Raw genomic sequence first — 15,431 nt, 5'->3', positions numbered from 1 at the left:
GAAGTGGGGTATGTTTCCAGGGCTCGGCGCAGTCCGCCCTTCCGGAAGTGGGTGGGGTTGGGTGTCTCTGCCGTCCCGCAGGCTGAAGGATGGGCATGGAATGAGGGAGCCTTCCCGCCCCCCATCCTCAGGTCAGGGCGGGTCGCGTCTCCTGAGGAAAGGTTGAGTGCGAACAAGGGGCTGGGGGATTGTGGGGTTCGCCTGGCCCAAGGCATGGGCGGGCCTGGAGGACGGAGTGAAGGTGGGCTGTGTTAGCTGGGGGGGGGGGGGGGGGGGGGGGGGGCGGTGACCAAGGGGTTGTTTGGGGCCTGGGGTTAGGTTATCTGAAGGGGATGAGGAGGGAACTCTGTGAGGTGAGGAGGGGACAGTCTGGGGACAGGTTAGTTGAAGGGGATGAGGAGGGAACTCTGGGAGGGCAAGGGGCAACTTAGTTTGAGGTCCGGGGGGGGCTGGGGAGGTGAGTGGGGATTGTTTGGGGGGCTGGGGGAGGGTTAGCTGAGGGGGGTGAGATCAGAGAGTAGGAGAGATTAGCTAAGGGTTGACAGGGCCTCTTTGTGGAGTTGAGGTGTATAAAGGACTGAGGATTGTGAGTAGGGCTGTTTGTAGGATTGGCGTATTGGGGCATGAGGACTATAGAAAACTGGGATTGGGTTTGCTGAACAGTGGTCATCACTTGTTGCTCCACAACCATACCTAACACCAGGTATTATCATTAAACTCTGAGTAAGCGGCTGGTGCTTGGACCTGGAGAGATAGTGAATGGGTTTGAGTTAGTGTGATAAGTAAAGGACGAGGGTAAGCCTTTGGGTCTTATGGAGTTTAGGACAGGCCAGGAGGCTAAAGCTGAATGGTATGAATGGGGTTTATGGAGAGAAACATGTAGGTCTTTCCCTAGTCTCCTATAAAATTGTCTTTTGCTTCATTCTGTATAGCTGTGGTTACTTGGTGGTATTTGCTATTTCTTTATCAGTTAGTGAAAAGGAGGTGAGTGACAGACAGATAAAAATGTATGTGTCCACACCCATTTGAAAGAGGCTAGTTTTTTTTCTCTCCTACCTAATGTTTAAAGCCCTCTTCTTTTAGGCATCAACTAAAATAATTCTCCTTCTTACTCCCACCTATTGCTTTTATTTTTTAATATCTTCATAGCTAGTGCTGAGAAGTTTTTCATTTATTTGTTAAGTATATCACAATGTGCTCTTGACCACACTTCAAAGTAAAACCTCTGGTTTTAGGCCTAAACTATCTTTAGCTCAATGAGTCACCCAAAAATACAAGTGGTTTTTATAATCTGGATAATATGGTTTTGGAGAAGTGGAGGTTATTTAGAGAAATGGGGGTTCGATTGGGAACACTGCATGTTTTTAAGGTTGATGGTTTTAATGATGTATGGAAGCCTCAGGCCTTCAAGCCTAGGTGTTTTCTAGCTTATTTGATTACTGAAAGAATATATAAAGGATGCTTTTCATTCCATAATGCAGGGATTGAGGGTTTACGTAATTGCCTCTTGGTTTCAGTCATACGTCCATTTTGATGTGCTGTGGCTGTCGAAGTTCTTCGCTCTGTTAACAACTTGAAGGGAAAAGTTATCACACTGAGCCATCTTTTCCTGCCCAGCCTATCAAATGTGCCACTGCTAGGGTCTCAAAATATTTTTATTTGGGCATCTTCAGGCAAGACAGAGCAGGTCAAGCATCATTCCCGGGTCCTCTCTTAAAAACCACTTATCTGCGGCACACTAATCTTTATTATAGTGTAAAGTCCCTGCTTGTTAGACACTTTTTAAATTCAGTTGGTGCATATCTGCATATCGGTAATATGTTCTATCTTATAGGTGTGCACTTTCCGAGTGAAGATTGAAAATGGCTTCAAGAGGAGCGATAGAGACCAGTAAACTAAAACAGAACTTGGAAGAACAGTTAGACAGATTAATGCAGCAGCTGCAAGACCTGGAGGAGTGTAGGTATGTAAAGGCAATATCTCTCATTTTAAATGTAAATATTTTTTTCATCAGCAGCTGACAGAAGAAAATGCTGTACTTTTTAGTACTCTTGTCAATGTTCTTTTGAGGCTTTGTTTTTTAAATCAGCTTAGAATACTTGAATTGACAAATGAAGAAAAATTTCAAGTGAACTTTTCCTGTTCTGTCAGTGTATTAAGAAACCATGCCCACTGGCATCTGCAGGGAGAGCTTCACAGAGGGGTGGGTGGCATATAGAGACACCCCATTTAGCAATTAAAATGTTGGTAGGAGCATAGGGGACAGTGCACCTCCTGAGTTCTACAAGGAGTGACCTATAACTTCAGAAAAGTTGGTTGATATTTTCAGGAAGATTTGAAAATATTAGGTGGAATTTGACTTTGTACTGTTTTTGTGAACAATGTTCATAGAATTCAAAATTCATTGTTCATTCTTTTACAAAAACACTGCTCTTGATATTCTCAGAGGAGTTGCCCTGTTAGTCTGTATCTTCTCAAAACAAATCAAACAGTCCTGTAGCACCTTAAAGACTAACTTTTTTTAAGGTATGAGGTTTTGTGAGGAAGACCCACTTCTTCAGAATCTCGGTCTCTCAGCTGCTACGCAGGCTGAGGGATGGGTATGGAGCGAGGGAGCATCTGAAGAAGTGGGTCTTTCCCATGAAAGCTCATACCTAATAAACAAAATGGTTAGTCGTCAAAGATTTAGTGATTTCCTTGAATATTAACACTTAATGGATTAATAAACAGTTGGAAAACACTTCTAGACAGTCTACTGGCCATTGCGGAAATGTTTTCTACAATGAATTTTCTTGTGTTTTTCCAACCTAGTTTTAAAAGTTGCTAGCAATAGGGTTTTACTGCTTTCTTTCAGGAATCATTCCACAAGCTAATACAGTTAATGGTTAGAAGGTTCACTGGTTAAATTTCCCTTTTTAAAATTTAATCTGATTGCTCTTAATGTGATATTATATTCTGTCACCCTAATCAGTTGTCTCCCACCCTTGTGTTTACAACCTTTATATAGCTGTAGATGGTGAGCTTATCTGTCCTTCTTAACTATTGTTTAATCTACTTGCAGGTAGTATTTGTCCTTTCCTCATCAATCAGTTATCCCAATCCCCAAGGCATTTTTGTTCCTCTTCTGAACTCATTAAAATTTGTCAGTGACTTTCAGGTAACGAGGCACCAGAATTACAAGTAGTATTTTAGATGTACTCTCAGCAGATTTATATGTAGTAGGATGAGCTGGCTCCACACTACTGTATTTTTAACAAATTTTCACGAAGGTGTAAACTTTCTGATAATTTAGATGACATTTCTGTATTCAAGGTGAGTACTTGGCTCTGAATTTTCAGCTTGTTAGGAGAGAGAATCCTTCCAAACTAGTGTATTTGTCCCTGGGGCTACGGGCTTCCACTAAGTCAGGGGTGCTGGGGCATCAAACCTACAGTTCCATTCCTGGCATTAGCTTTTAACCTTGTGGGGGTGCACCAGGCTCAGGACTTCATTTGAAGGTTCAGTCTCACTTGAGACGCTGGGCCCTGGTGCTGTTGCTATGAAGGGAGGACTGGTCTCAAACCTAGAGCCCTGGACTTAAATACCCTTGCACCAGTGGCCCCTTTACCCCTGCTTGAAATCAGGAGTGGGGCTGTGGGGCTGCAGCCCTGAAACCTAGCACTCCATAGCTGCACCCCAGTACTCCCTAGAGGCAGAAGTCTGTAACTTCTTGTTCAGTTGCACCAGTTCAAGGCCCTGCATTTAGCTATTTTATTCAGAATTACAGATAACCTCCATTCCTGAGGTGCTCTTCATTCTGAGGTTCTGCTGTATGTTTAAGGTTGCTCCTCCAGTGTCTCCTCAGGCAACTCAAGAAATAACACAGACAAGCCATAGGCTTTAAAGAAGTGTTCAGGCCTCTTAAGCCAAAGGGAAGGCTATTGCAACACAAAGCATAAGAAGAGGAATTAACAAAGTAGATAACTGGGCAAACTTTGGAGTTAAGAAAACAAAACAAAAAGCATCAGAAAAGTAGCACTTTAAAGACTAACAATGATTTATTCGGTGATGAGCTTTCATGAGACAGACCCACTCCTTAGCTTTATACCTTAGGAGTTCAACTCTTTTGAGATAGGGGAAAGAAATAATTACTACTATCATCGTCTAGAGTCCCTGGTTCAGATTGTGACCCATTGCATTAGGCATTGCACATATACATAGGAAGAACGCCTGTTCTCCAAACCACTTATAAGAAGAAATTATGATTGTAAACAGGCTACTCTTAGGAGGACGTTTCATGATCATTAATGAAATGAGCCCCTGGTATGACTGAGCTTCAGGTATGTTTTAGAAAAGTATTTCCCACTGGAACTGCATAAAAGTGCATTCATAGTACCAAGGTTCAAAACCTCAACTCTTTCCTTACCATGGCTAGCCATGGTCATGGGGACCTTTACTCCACATATACTTTTTTAATTTTGTAGTCTATTACCTCATTTAGAGCAATATTAAGGTAAAAATTTTCTTGTGCTAAGTGAAGAATTCTTATTTTTTTCAGCAGTGAAATGTTGAGAATCCTTTGAGTATAAGGTTAGAACTTAGTAGGGCCACCTTTGAGAGAGTGAAATATTGGATAGTTATTATCCTGTTTCCTTCTCTTCTGGGAGCAGTTGTTTCGTCAACTACACTGAGTACTAATGATTTCAGTAGTTTTCATTCTTCATCCAACTAATGGACTTAGAGCTAGAAAAGAGTCATGGTACAAGTTTCTGTAGCTAATGCCTCTACTTTAGTGATTTATTTTCAATAAATAATATGTCTTTCTGCGTTTAATCCTGTGAGTTGATGTGGTTTGTTGAATCTCCTTCAGAGAGGAACTGGATGCAGATGAATATGAAGAGACCAAAAAGGAAACTCTAGAACAGTTAAGTGAGTTCAGTGACTCACTGAAGAAGATCATGTCTGGAAATATGACTTTGATAGATGAACTCAGTGGGATGCAGCTGGTAAGAATGATTCATACTCTTGTGTGGTCTTTCTAAAGATAGCATATATTATACCTGTATTTTTGAAAGACAGAAGGTGAAAATGCATACTGGTTATGTATGGTTGTGAGGTATATGCTGAATACATGCATATGTTTACATTTATATACTTGTCTGCTCTACACATACGCGTGAGTTTGTGTGTGCATGCTGTATGTTTCTGTGTGTGTGTATATATATGTATAATAATTATACACACACACTTTTCACATTGAGTATGTGTTAATTTAATATGTGAGCTTTTAAATTTTTAAAGCAGTATTTTAGAATCAGGGTCATTAAAAGTGTAGAAATATGTGTTTCCAAGGCACAGCTTAAATACAGTGTGAACCTTTACTAAGTAGAATCTGATACAAGTGGTAGTGGGGGAGATCCCACCAACTAGATTTAGGACAACACACTGAGAAGTCCCTGCCCTGTCTGCTAAGTGGCATAGCAAGGCTCCAGAGCACTGTGTTGCAAGAATAGATTAGAACCCTGAGAGAGAGAAAAGAACTTCAAATTCAAATGCTAAGTTCTGCAAGGAACACTGAAAGGAGTTACAGAAATAGAACAGCCACTTCTAGTATGATGCCCAAACCCATGTAAGAGAATTAGAATGAAGAGTAAAGCCAAAAGTTAAGAAGGAATGTTTCCAAAGGGTACTGTGGGTTTTTGTTTTGTTTTGTTTTTTCTTTTTTTCTCATCTCCAAAATGTGGTTTCGAAATTTAGGGATTTGATCTAGCGGAAGACCATTTCTGAAAAACAGAAGGCTTTTTTTAAACAAATTATTTTCATATTCTCTTCTCCCAACGTTCATAACATCAGCAGGTCAAGAGCACCATCACCCTTGATTTCTTCTGCTTGAGACCCACTTTCTGTCCCTCATACCATACTAGGTGTAAATATCTTGGGTTTTGCCAAAGGTGGTGATACAGCTAAAGAAGTTTGGCTAGGATGCGAGTCATGGGAAGGTGCTACCTCACCTCCATCTTAGCAGCCTCGACCCTTCTGATCTTTAACAGACTGGCAATTCTGTGTCCACTAGCCCGGGGCCATAGTCCTGTTTACTGCTCTGGTGTGCCCTATAACATCCCTGTACTGCACTTCCTATTCCCCTTGGCCCACCGGTGGCACCCGATGCTCTGCTCCCCAAGTTCTTCAAGCCCATATGCCATTGGCCTATAACACTGCTCTGCCAGGACCTTCTTGGATGACCTGGACACTGCTGCCCTCACTATTTCCCAGGCTCTCGTTGGTTTTGCTTCATGTCAGTGTCTCTCAAATCCCACCCACTGCACTCTTGGCAGCCCTGACCTGCCTGTCTTCAGGGATTGGTGCCCTAGCTTGTTGACATAATTAAGCCATCCCTAAGAAGCAGTGGTACCTATGGGGTCAGGGGAAACTCTCCTGCAGACATAGTGTTGTGCACATTACCACTTACCCAGGAAAGATTTACGTTGCTCGGCAAGGAGTGTTTTTACCCCTGTGTGATGTGCCTTTTGCCAACTTAAGTGATAATGTAGACATGACCTGAGTGGTATTACTGATGCAGGGGGTGCTGTTCTGCATTTGTAAATTGGGTGTAATGTGACCATATTCCACACCGTTTGCTGTTATGTGTGCTCCTTTAGCTTGTTCTTTTTCTTCCAGGCTATACAAGCAGCTATCAGCCAGGCTTTTAAAACTCCGGAAGTCATTAGGATGTTTGCAAAGAAACAGCCAGGACAGTTACGGACAAGGTTGGCAGAGGTAAAGCTTCTTCTAGAAACAATTTAATTCTAATAGATGTATTTTAGCTGGACCATTTTTTTTGTCCTTCCAATCTCAACAAACTAAGGGTCAGTGTGAAATTCATGGTGACTGAGGATCTTCTGACGCCTTTCACAATCTGTTTGATTTCCAATAGCTATCTCGTAGTTGGACATGGCATCTGAAAACGTCATTTGTTTTCCCTTTTTTCCTACTCACTTTCATAACACAGTAGGGTCTCAACATTTGCGAACCTAAAGTACACGAATTTATTTATTTGTGAGCGGAAGCATGGGGCCACTTCTCCAGGACAGGGAGCACCGGCAGCCCCTGCTTCTCGGTGTTCCAGGGTGGAGAGCACCAGCTGCTGCCACTTCCCAGGGCTCCGGGCAGGGAGCTCCAGCAGCTGTGGCTTCCCCCGGGCAGGGAGCAGTTGCCATACAGAGTTCGCAAAATTCAACATTCACGGGAGTTCTTGGCACAGAACCCTCGCAAATATTGAGACCCTACTGTATAGGCAAAAACATCTGGAAACTAATAGTAAACTGAACACCGGAAATAATTCCATGATCACTAGTATAAATTCAGAAGAAGAGCTATAATCCTAAAATTCAGTTAGAGACTGGATGGTGCACTAACCTTGTATCGCTAGAGATTTGGTTTCTTATCCTAGTGCATGCTGGTCCTCAGAATATATCCACACAACTTGATGTAAATAGAAGCCTCCATTTAGAAGTGTTTGAAGTCAGGATTAAAAGACAGTGGCTGAGCTTGTGGGGGTTGAGGGGTAAGGGCCTCTTTCACAGTTCTTTACTACACCATGGGTGCTTTTGTTAGGCCCTCACTTTCACAATTGTCTTATTCACAGAGTGGTTTTGTTTTTAAAGAATTTAAATGTAGGCTCTTCTGATGTTTAGGTTGTTAATTTTCTACTAGTTTTTATTTGACATTTTTCACATTTGAAAAAATTATTTCTTGTTCAGATGGACCGAGATCTGATGGTTGGGAAACTGGGACGGGATCTGTATACGCAGCAGAAGGGGGAAATACTAACTGCCCTCAGGAAGCTTGGAGAGAAGGTAACAATATGAGAACTGATACCTGTCATTCATTGAGTCATGATCATCCTTTCTGATCTTAGTCTGTGAGAAGGGATTAGGAGTGTGTGAGTGTGAGTGTGTGTGAGAGAGAGAGAGTGATGAAATATATATAAAGAATGCAGCAACGTAATAAACAAATCGAGCTTCCAGGCAGAAGCATCCCTATCTTATGCTTATAGGAAACACACGAGATCTTTTTAGCGGGACAAGGCAAGAACACCGTGTTTATTGAGAATGCAATAACATTATATTATATGCATATAATATACATAGTTTACTCAGAGACATACACATGTGCACACACAGTCTTGTGGTTGCTTATAGTTACCAAAGGTTGCTCACTCTACTCCATTGGCCAGGTGGATTAGAGGTGAGTGTGGAGTCAGGTTCTGTTGATCCTGATCAATGCTCCGATGTTGATAAGAGGAGAAGAGAAACCCAGCTCTGTAGTGGTGCACACATCTTTGATAGCTTTTAGTCCATAGTTCTGGTTCTGTCCCACTGCTCCAGGCATGATGAGTCACCGGTCAATGGCAGATGGGTTTGATCGTCTCCCACGGCCCCAGGTTTGTGTGTGACTTGTCACCTACAGATGGGACTTAATCTTCCTTTCTAAGTGGGTCACTGATGTAGAGTCCAGTTCTTATTGTTCTTCAGCCACCGAGTCTGTGTTGTCCAGACAGGCTGGTTTCAGAGGGTTAGGGTTAAGCATCCACTTTCACACTTCCAGGTGGCTCTCAATGCACTCCCATTCTCATGGACAGCACAATGTTTACAGGCTAACACAGGAGTAAAATGCAGTTTTAGGTACGATGTGGAATCCAGTACAAAGTGTCTTATGAATATAAAATAACCAATATAAAGAGTACTACAAAGGTACAAAGTAGTACAAAATAACAAATCTGAAGAGTAATACAAAAGTCTGTGGCCTATTAAAAAAGATACAGGGTGATACCAAGATACATAGTAATACAAAGTGCTATTAAAACATACCTAGCTGTTTACAGTTGCTATACTTCTGGCTGTATCTGCACTACAAGCTAGAGAATGTGTATCCCTTACTTGTGTATACATGCTTGCAATAGCTCTCGCTGAACTATCAAGAGCATAAATAGCAGTGTAGCTGTGGTAGCACAGGCAGTAGCAGTGGAAACACAGTGAGCTGTGCCAAATACAAACCCTCCTGAAACCCAGCCATGTCTCCACTGCCCATGGTAGGCTACGCTGTTGTTTATACTTGTGATGAGTGTAGGGCAATCAGACTCCTCCCAGGGCCAACCAGCTTCTCTGAAGAGTATGCTGTGGAGAGTATTGAGCATTTGTATAAACCCTTTCATGGATGGTTCATCAGTACCTTAATTTGAAGTGAGCTCACTGATTGTCATCTGGATTCATGGCGTGCAGCTTGACATCAGTTTGTGCCTGCTTAAACCAAGCAGCAGTATTGTTCCCTCCCTAATTAACCACACAGCCGTGGAAAGAAAATATCAAAGGTTTACAATACAATATCTTATCTTAACCTGGAAAGGTAGGCTATTGTCCCTGCTATGCTGGTGAGTAAGCTGAATTACAGACATTAAGTGATACGCTGTATGCATGGAAAGAGCGGGAATAGAACCTAGGCATCTTGATTCTTATTTCCTCTCTCTAGCCACTAGAGGGATGAGAGAACCAGTTACATTTTTCCTATTGCCAATCTGTGGAAAAAAATGGTCCCCATTTATGAAAGCTTTAAAAAGGTAGCAGTTACCATTGAGGAAGATGCCTGATCTTGTGATGTGAGCTTTCCAATGACTTATTAATTCCTGTATTAGCTTTCCAATGGCTTGGTATGAGTTTTGCTGCTGAGTTACTTGAATAAAATTCTATTAATTGTTTTCTTTTGATTGTGCCTGGGGTTTGGATATTTCATGTGAAAGACATGACTAGTATTTTGGGCACTCGTATACTAGTTGCAGTATTTATTTTAATCAGTGCCTTCCCCCCCCGCAAGAAATAATTGCGTAAAGTCACTTAAGATCTTAAATCATTAACAGACTACATGTATAAACTAAGTTAATTGTAGTTTAAATTGACGACTTTTGAAAGCTGCCGCAGTCTTACATTTATTAGGTCCCAGCTATACTGTAAATACAGGTCCGAGACATTAATTTGAACCAGTGAGGCAATTGTGTCCACAAAGTTGTGAGAGAAACTGCACGATTTATTAATTCTTTTTGTGTATATAGCTCCGATACTGCTACCCGTGTTTATACGCCTATATTCTAAGAGACCCTAATCAATTGCCATTTACTATTTTAAACTTTCCTAATATACATGGGCAGTAAAACATTGTTCCAAGTACAGAAACTTGGAAAGATGAACCTGTTGCTTACTGAATACACGAAGGGAGGGTCTCTGTGTATACTGCATAAAGTGTGCCGAACATATGGGTAATTTTCATAGGTGCTAGCCCTCTATTTCAGAAGCATGTTTGTGTGGCCCAAAGCATGAGTTGTCTCTAAGAGGGTAATTGGTTAAAACACTGATTTTAAATTATGGTGTAGATAAGACCTCTAGAATTTTATCAGGTCTCGAAGAAGAAACACACAAATTTGAACTGGAATTTGGATAGTTGAGAGAATGAAGGATATGATTTTCAAATACTTAGGTTAAAAGTCACTTATTTGTAATGTAAGTGTATCCATCCTATCGGTTAATGTGGGATGTTCATTAATTGTTAAGGGTACAGCACTTTCCATGAAAAGTTATGTGGCATAGTATATTAGACAGGAAGATAAGGACCAGGAACATGATATTTGAACATGGCATTTCACCTGTTTCTTATTTTTAAAATTAAGATTAACCTGCTTTACAGAGTTGTGAGAATTAATTTGATGTATACACAATACTTTGAAGTGATAAAGTGCTGTGTAAGGGATAAAGATCATGCAGATCTATTTGAATGAAACAGTCCTTTAAAGCATTTGCATTGAACAGGTTGCTAAATGTGTGATTTTGCAGCGGAGCTAGGTTATGTAAATATTTATAATCTTCTCCATTTTTTCAGTTATTTTACAACGTCAACCTCTTTTACTTGATGGCTGTAGTATATCTTACCTTTTGACTCTGGAAAGGAGTTGGTGACGTTTAAAGGGAACCCATCATTTCAGTATGAATTAATTTCTTTCCTTCTCCTAAACAATTTTCACCCATGTTCATTTTTGCCTTTGGCACAGTATAGTAAGCTAGCCTTATCAGTATGTGAAAGTGACACAAGTTTTTATCTTTTGGAAACTTTTTTCCCCAGTCTAGCATAATCATAGTCTTATTTTTCTAGGTGCAACCTTCTACTCCATAAGCTGCCAGGACCTGGGAGTGCTTCAAAGATAGGGCACCAACCTTTGGGAAAGGAATCCTATACAGCTCTCCTATTCCAGGAGAGCTGAGTCATTGAAGATGGTGGTTGTAAGATGACAACACAGGAAGGATATTCAGGAATATAAAGAAATACAACAGGCTTTACCCACAGGAACTTGTCATGTTGCTGACACCAACAGCTTGGAAGGCTTGTACGAGACAAATCAGTTTGTCTTGCTTAAAAAATCAGAATCCAATCTTGATGGGTTGCTAAGTAGTATGTTGATCTTACCTCTGAATTTCCTGGCTTTTGGAACTTGTGATACCAGTTTATTATTGCATATACTTAAATGGCACTTGTCAAAAAGCATTGGCATGCCATACAATAATCCAAAATACATGTGCACGTGATCAGATACTTCATAGAGATGATAGTTTGCTTTGTTACAATCCTACGTCATTGGCTTTAATATGACCAAGGCAGGTAGCAACTGACAGCTGTTATTCTGTTCATTGGCCTGTGTGAAACAAGCTTTTAGATTGGTGTTCATTTCCTCAAAGCTAAGTGTCCAAATCACAAAACCACCATTGTGGCTGACATCCCTGTTCACAGCTTTGGCACAAAGGTGAAGGATGACCTACTCTCCTAATGGTGGTCTCTGCCATTTGACATTGAGGTTCATTGATACAATTTGCTGAAGCTTGTATTGGCCATTGTCTGTTGATTGGCAGCTTTAGAGTCAAATTCCTTCCGACACCTTTCACTAGTACTTAATTTGCATTCACACTAGTTAGATAATACCATCACTTTAAAAGGATGTCAGATGCACAGGCCCTACAGGCTGGAATATTTTATATGTACACATATATAGTCTTAAAAACTGGGAAAAAAATCATGCAATTAAAGTGTTCAGTTCATTGCTATATATATATTTGTTTTGCTTTTGTTTTGTTTTGTTTAGCTGACTCCAGATGATGAGACATTCTTGTCAGCGCATGCAGGTGCAGCTCTCAGTCAGTTTGAGAGAGTTTCTAATGACCTTGGTAAGTTTCTTCATATTTTTAACATCAAACTTTCTTAGCCTCCCTGAGCCTTAGTGGGAAGAAATAGCTACATGACTCCAGGTTTAAAAGGGAAAATCTGGAAGGAAAAGAAAATCCATGTGACTTGAAATATGTCTTAGTATAGTGTTGGTAAAATTTACATATTCTGCTGCTTGGGGGGAAAAAAGCACACTGTAGAAGGAACCTAATGTAGACTAAACCATTAAGTCCCCTACATAATGGGGAGGCCGTGAGAACTACGGCTAGTAAATAGGGCCAACATTTTTAGGGTTAAAAATTATTTTTGCTCAAAAAAGAGGGTTTTTGTTCTTTTCCAGAACTCCTGAGTTGTTCTGGAAGTTCTTTTCCCTTCTTGCCCATGAGAGCTCAGCAGTTGCTTGCTGTAACAAGTGCTGCAGGGGTGAAATGCCCCTTCTCCTACCAGAGTGACAAAATGCATTCATTATGCAACTAATTATACACACTGATGTATGCCAGTGTTAAATGTAGAGTCTGCTGGGTGAGATTTTGTCCAGTTGCTTTTCAAACTGCAGGAAAAACTGTGCTGACTGTGAGCCTCTATTCTGACTACTCCTGTGCCCATGTATGCTTCCAGTGAAGCAAGAATAATTGTTGGAAGATAGGCATGTGAAGGGCCAGGCCAGCATGTCCACTTGTTAAACCTGAGACCTTACCCTGGAATGCATCTTCCTGTGGCACTAGCTTAAAGGTCCCTGGAAGGTTGGTTCTCATTAGGTTTAGAAGGGAATTAGAATTGGGTGGATGCCATCAGCCTTGCAGCTCCTTTCAAGGGCAAAGCTTTTCAGGCATGCATATAATATAGCTGGAGCCAGAACATGGCCCTGGTTTTAAAAAGTTATACCTGAAGTGTTTTTTTGCCCCAAAAGTATGTTTGTGATGTTCTGACTGATTTAATGTATCAAAGAAGACCCACTCCAAAATAGTATCTGTTAATAATTTACTATTTCTCTAAACTGAGATGGTGATGATGGGAAAGACAATTTTTTTTCCCCTTCTGTAGGATCTGGAGACAAAGTTTTTGCTCTGGCCAGTTTTGAAGTAGAAAAATCAAAGCAATGAAGATGTGTGTGTGGGGCTAGAGTCTCTCCAGTGGCCAGCAACATTGGACTTCTGTCATTGTACATTGTAACTGGGTATTTTGCTCATGAGAATTTTTTTTTGTAAACTATTGTTGGGGTGAGGGTAAGGGAGAATTCAATCTTAGTCACAAGACAACATGAAGTGAACAGTTTTAAAGTGCACTTTGAGACCTCAGCGTCTCTACCCCACAGCAATGTATGCTGTGAGGATAAACACTAAGTGGTACTTCAAAAACAGAAAATCAGTCTGACTATGATTGTCTTTTTTGAAAGGACTCAACTATTTTCCACTTTTCTGAATGTTTATTTCTCTAACTATTAAAATGTCATATTTTTCAGTGTGATGGCTGTGAGTAGATCTTTTCAGAAACACATTCAAAGTCCCAGCAAATGAGTCAATTCTCAGGACTCTTTATTGGCTTGCCTGCAAATTTCAGTCTAGTCTGGAGTTTGTCCCTATTGCCCGGCTTAAATATAAAAACACATTGTAACTTAAAAAAAAAAAGACTTGTAAAAAGATGGATTTCAGACAAACTGTTCCCCAAAAAATCCAAAATGAGACTACACATATCAACAGTCGCTGCCTGCATATTTGCTCTGGATATGAATGAATGTCATTGTACCTCTGAATGTTGATTGACAAACAATGGAAGCCCTGTTGGGAGTCTTCTGGAGTAATTTAACCTCATGTATTGAAAAGATAGGAAAGCTCTAGGAAATGGCAGTGAGAGGCCCACTCTCTGACCTCTTGCTGTTGCACAGGACGTATCGACCACAAGTTGCCATTATTTCCCTAGATTACTGGGAAAGCATGAAGTAGGTTGTAAATAGAAACAAACAGTACCCGATCATAAGCCTGCTCTATGCTATGACTGAATCAGAGGCCTCAGCTGCAATGCTGCTGTTTTGTGACCTGCTCACAGCATCGTTAAAAGCTGTAGTTCAAATGATGCCTGTGTGGTCAGCATTAGGTTAAAACTCTGAACAAATTAAGAGTTCAGGTGGAGCCAAAATCTCATACTGTGTAGGGTTTTAGCTTGGTTCTGGAAAATAATTTGCTCCTGTGTGTACTACAACTTTTTACTGTGTGGCAATCAGGCCCCTTTGCTCTGTTGGGATAATAATAAATAGGGCTTACAGTGTTTGCTTTTGTAGAGGAGTAGTGGTTGCTTCTCTGTCCAAATGGAAAAGCTGTGCTTGTATCTGTGTGCACTTGTTCTATACATAGACATTTACAGTACAAGCGGTATTACTTTCTAGCTCAGTATAATATCTGCAAATACTTCATGCCAATTTGAGCAAGAAGGCTTTTTTCATGGGTGAGTTTTGCTTGACTATTTATTGCAGACATATGTGCCGGTCTTCCTTTCAGTTTACCTTCCTTTCAGGTTATCCTAATGATACTAGGAGCTGTAGATATTTCTCTAACAGCCCTTCATGCTATTTGCCATCTCCTTTTAGCTTGGCTTATATCTGAACCTTTTCTTCAGCCATAAGAACATTACTCAGATGCACATTTTACAACTCCTATATAAGCTGGGATTTCTTTTCACTTCTACAGAAGAAAATAAACTTGTCCAACACCTTATTAGGTTCAGTCAGTCAGTCCTGCACTGGATAACAGAATCTAAAGGTTTCTTATCACAGTGCATCTGGATGGGATGATAGATTTTACTACCTCTAGCTCATATAGGACTTGTCTACACTTGCCCCCAACTTCGAAGGGGACATGGTAATCAGGGCAATGGGAGATTACTAATTAAGTGCTGCAGTGAATGTGCAGCACTTCATTAGGCTAACCCCCCGTCGCAGCAACTTCTAAGTGCCAGCTTGCGTGTAGCCACAGGCACTTTGAAGTTCCCACGCTACTTCGAAGTGCCTTTACTCCTCAAAAGTTTGACACTTCGAAGTTGCAGCAGAGGAGAATTAGCCTAATGAAGTTCTGCATATTCACTGCAGCACTTAATTAGTAATCGCCCATCGCCCTGATGAACATGTCCCCTTCGGAGCTGGGGGCAAGTGTAGACCCAGCCGTAGAGAATTAATTTTACTTCTGCACAATTTAGATTCA

General features: G+C 40.9%; 1 protein-coding gene across 2 annotated transcripts; it reads left to right on the top strand.

Annotated features, from left to right (window-relative positions):
- The first annotated feature begins 27 nt into the window (after nt 1–27).
- On the top strand, nt 28–13,698 carry LZIC (leucine zipper and CTNNBIP1 domain containing). 2 transcript variants are annotated; one of them, XM_075018182.1, is made up of 7 exons: nt 28–131; nt 1,835–1,963; nt 4,850–4,985; nt 6,658–6,756; nt 7,740–7,835; nt 12,158–12,239; nt 13,282–13,698. In XM_075018182.1, exons 2-7 carry the CDS (start codon nt 1,863–1,865, stop codon nt 13,338–13,340), a joined length of 573 nt encoding a protein of 190 aa, XP_074874283.1. In that variant the 5' UTR covers nt 28–131; nt 1,835–1,862; the 3' UTR covers nt 13,341–13,698. The 2 variants fall into 2 exon arrangements, with proteins under 2 accessions (XP_074874283.1, XP_074874284.1); XM_075018183.1 differs by having other exon boundaries at nt 98–161.
- The last annotated feature ends 1,733 nt before the right edge of the window (nt 13,699–15,431 follow it).

Source organism: Carettochelys insculpta, chromosome 23 (assembly GCF_033958435.1).
Source record: "Carettochelys insculpta isolate YL-2023 chromosome 23, ASM3395843v1, whole genome shotgun sequence".
Lineage (NCBI taxonomy): Eukaryota > Metazoa > Chordata > Testudines > Carettochelyidae > Carettochelys > Carettochelys insculpta.
Note: the sequence above shows the minus strand (reverse complement) of the source record. Positions and strands in the feature narration are given on the sequence as shown.

Excerpts from the sequence above, each read along its gene's own strand:
- LZIC (XM_075018182.1), top strand. The coding sequence starts at position 1,863 with ATGGCTTCAAGAGGAGCGATAGAGACCAGTAAACTAAAACAGAACTTG. Across the intron at positions 6,757-7,739 it reads TACGGACAAGGTTGGCAGAG|ATGGACCGAGATCTGATGGT; the intron begins GTAAAGCTTCTT and ends TTTCTTGTTCAG. Across the intron at positions 7,836-12,157 it reads TCAGGAAGCTTGGAGAGAAG|CTGACTCCAGATGATGAGAC; the intron begins GTAACAATATGA and ends TGTTTTGTTTAG.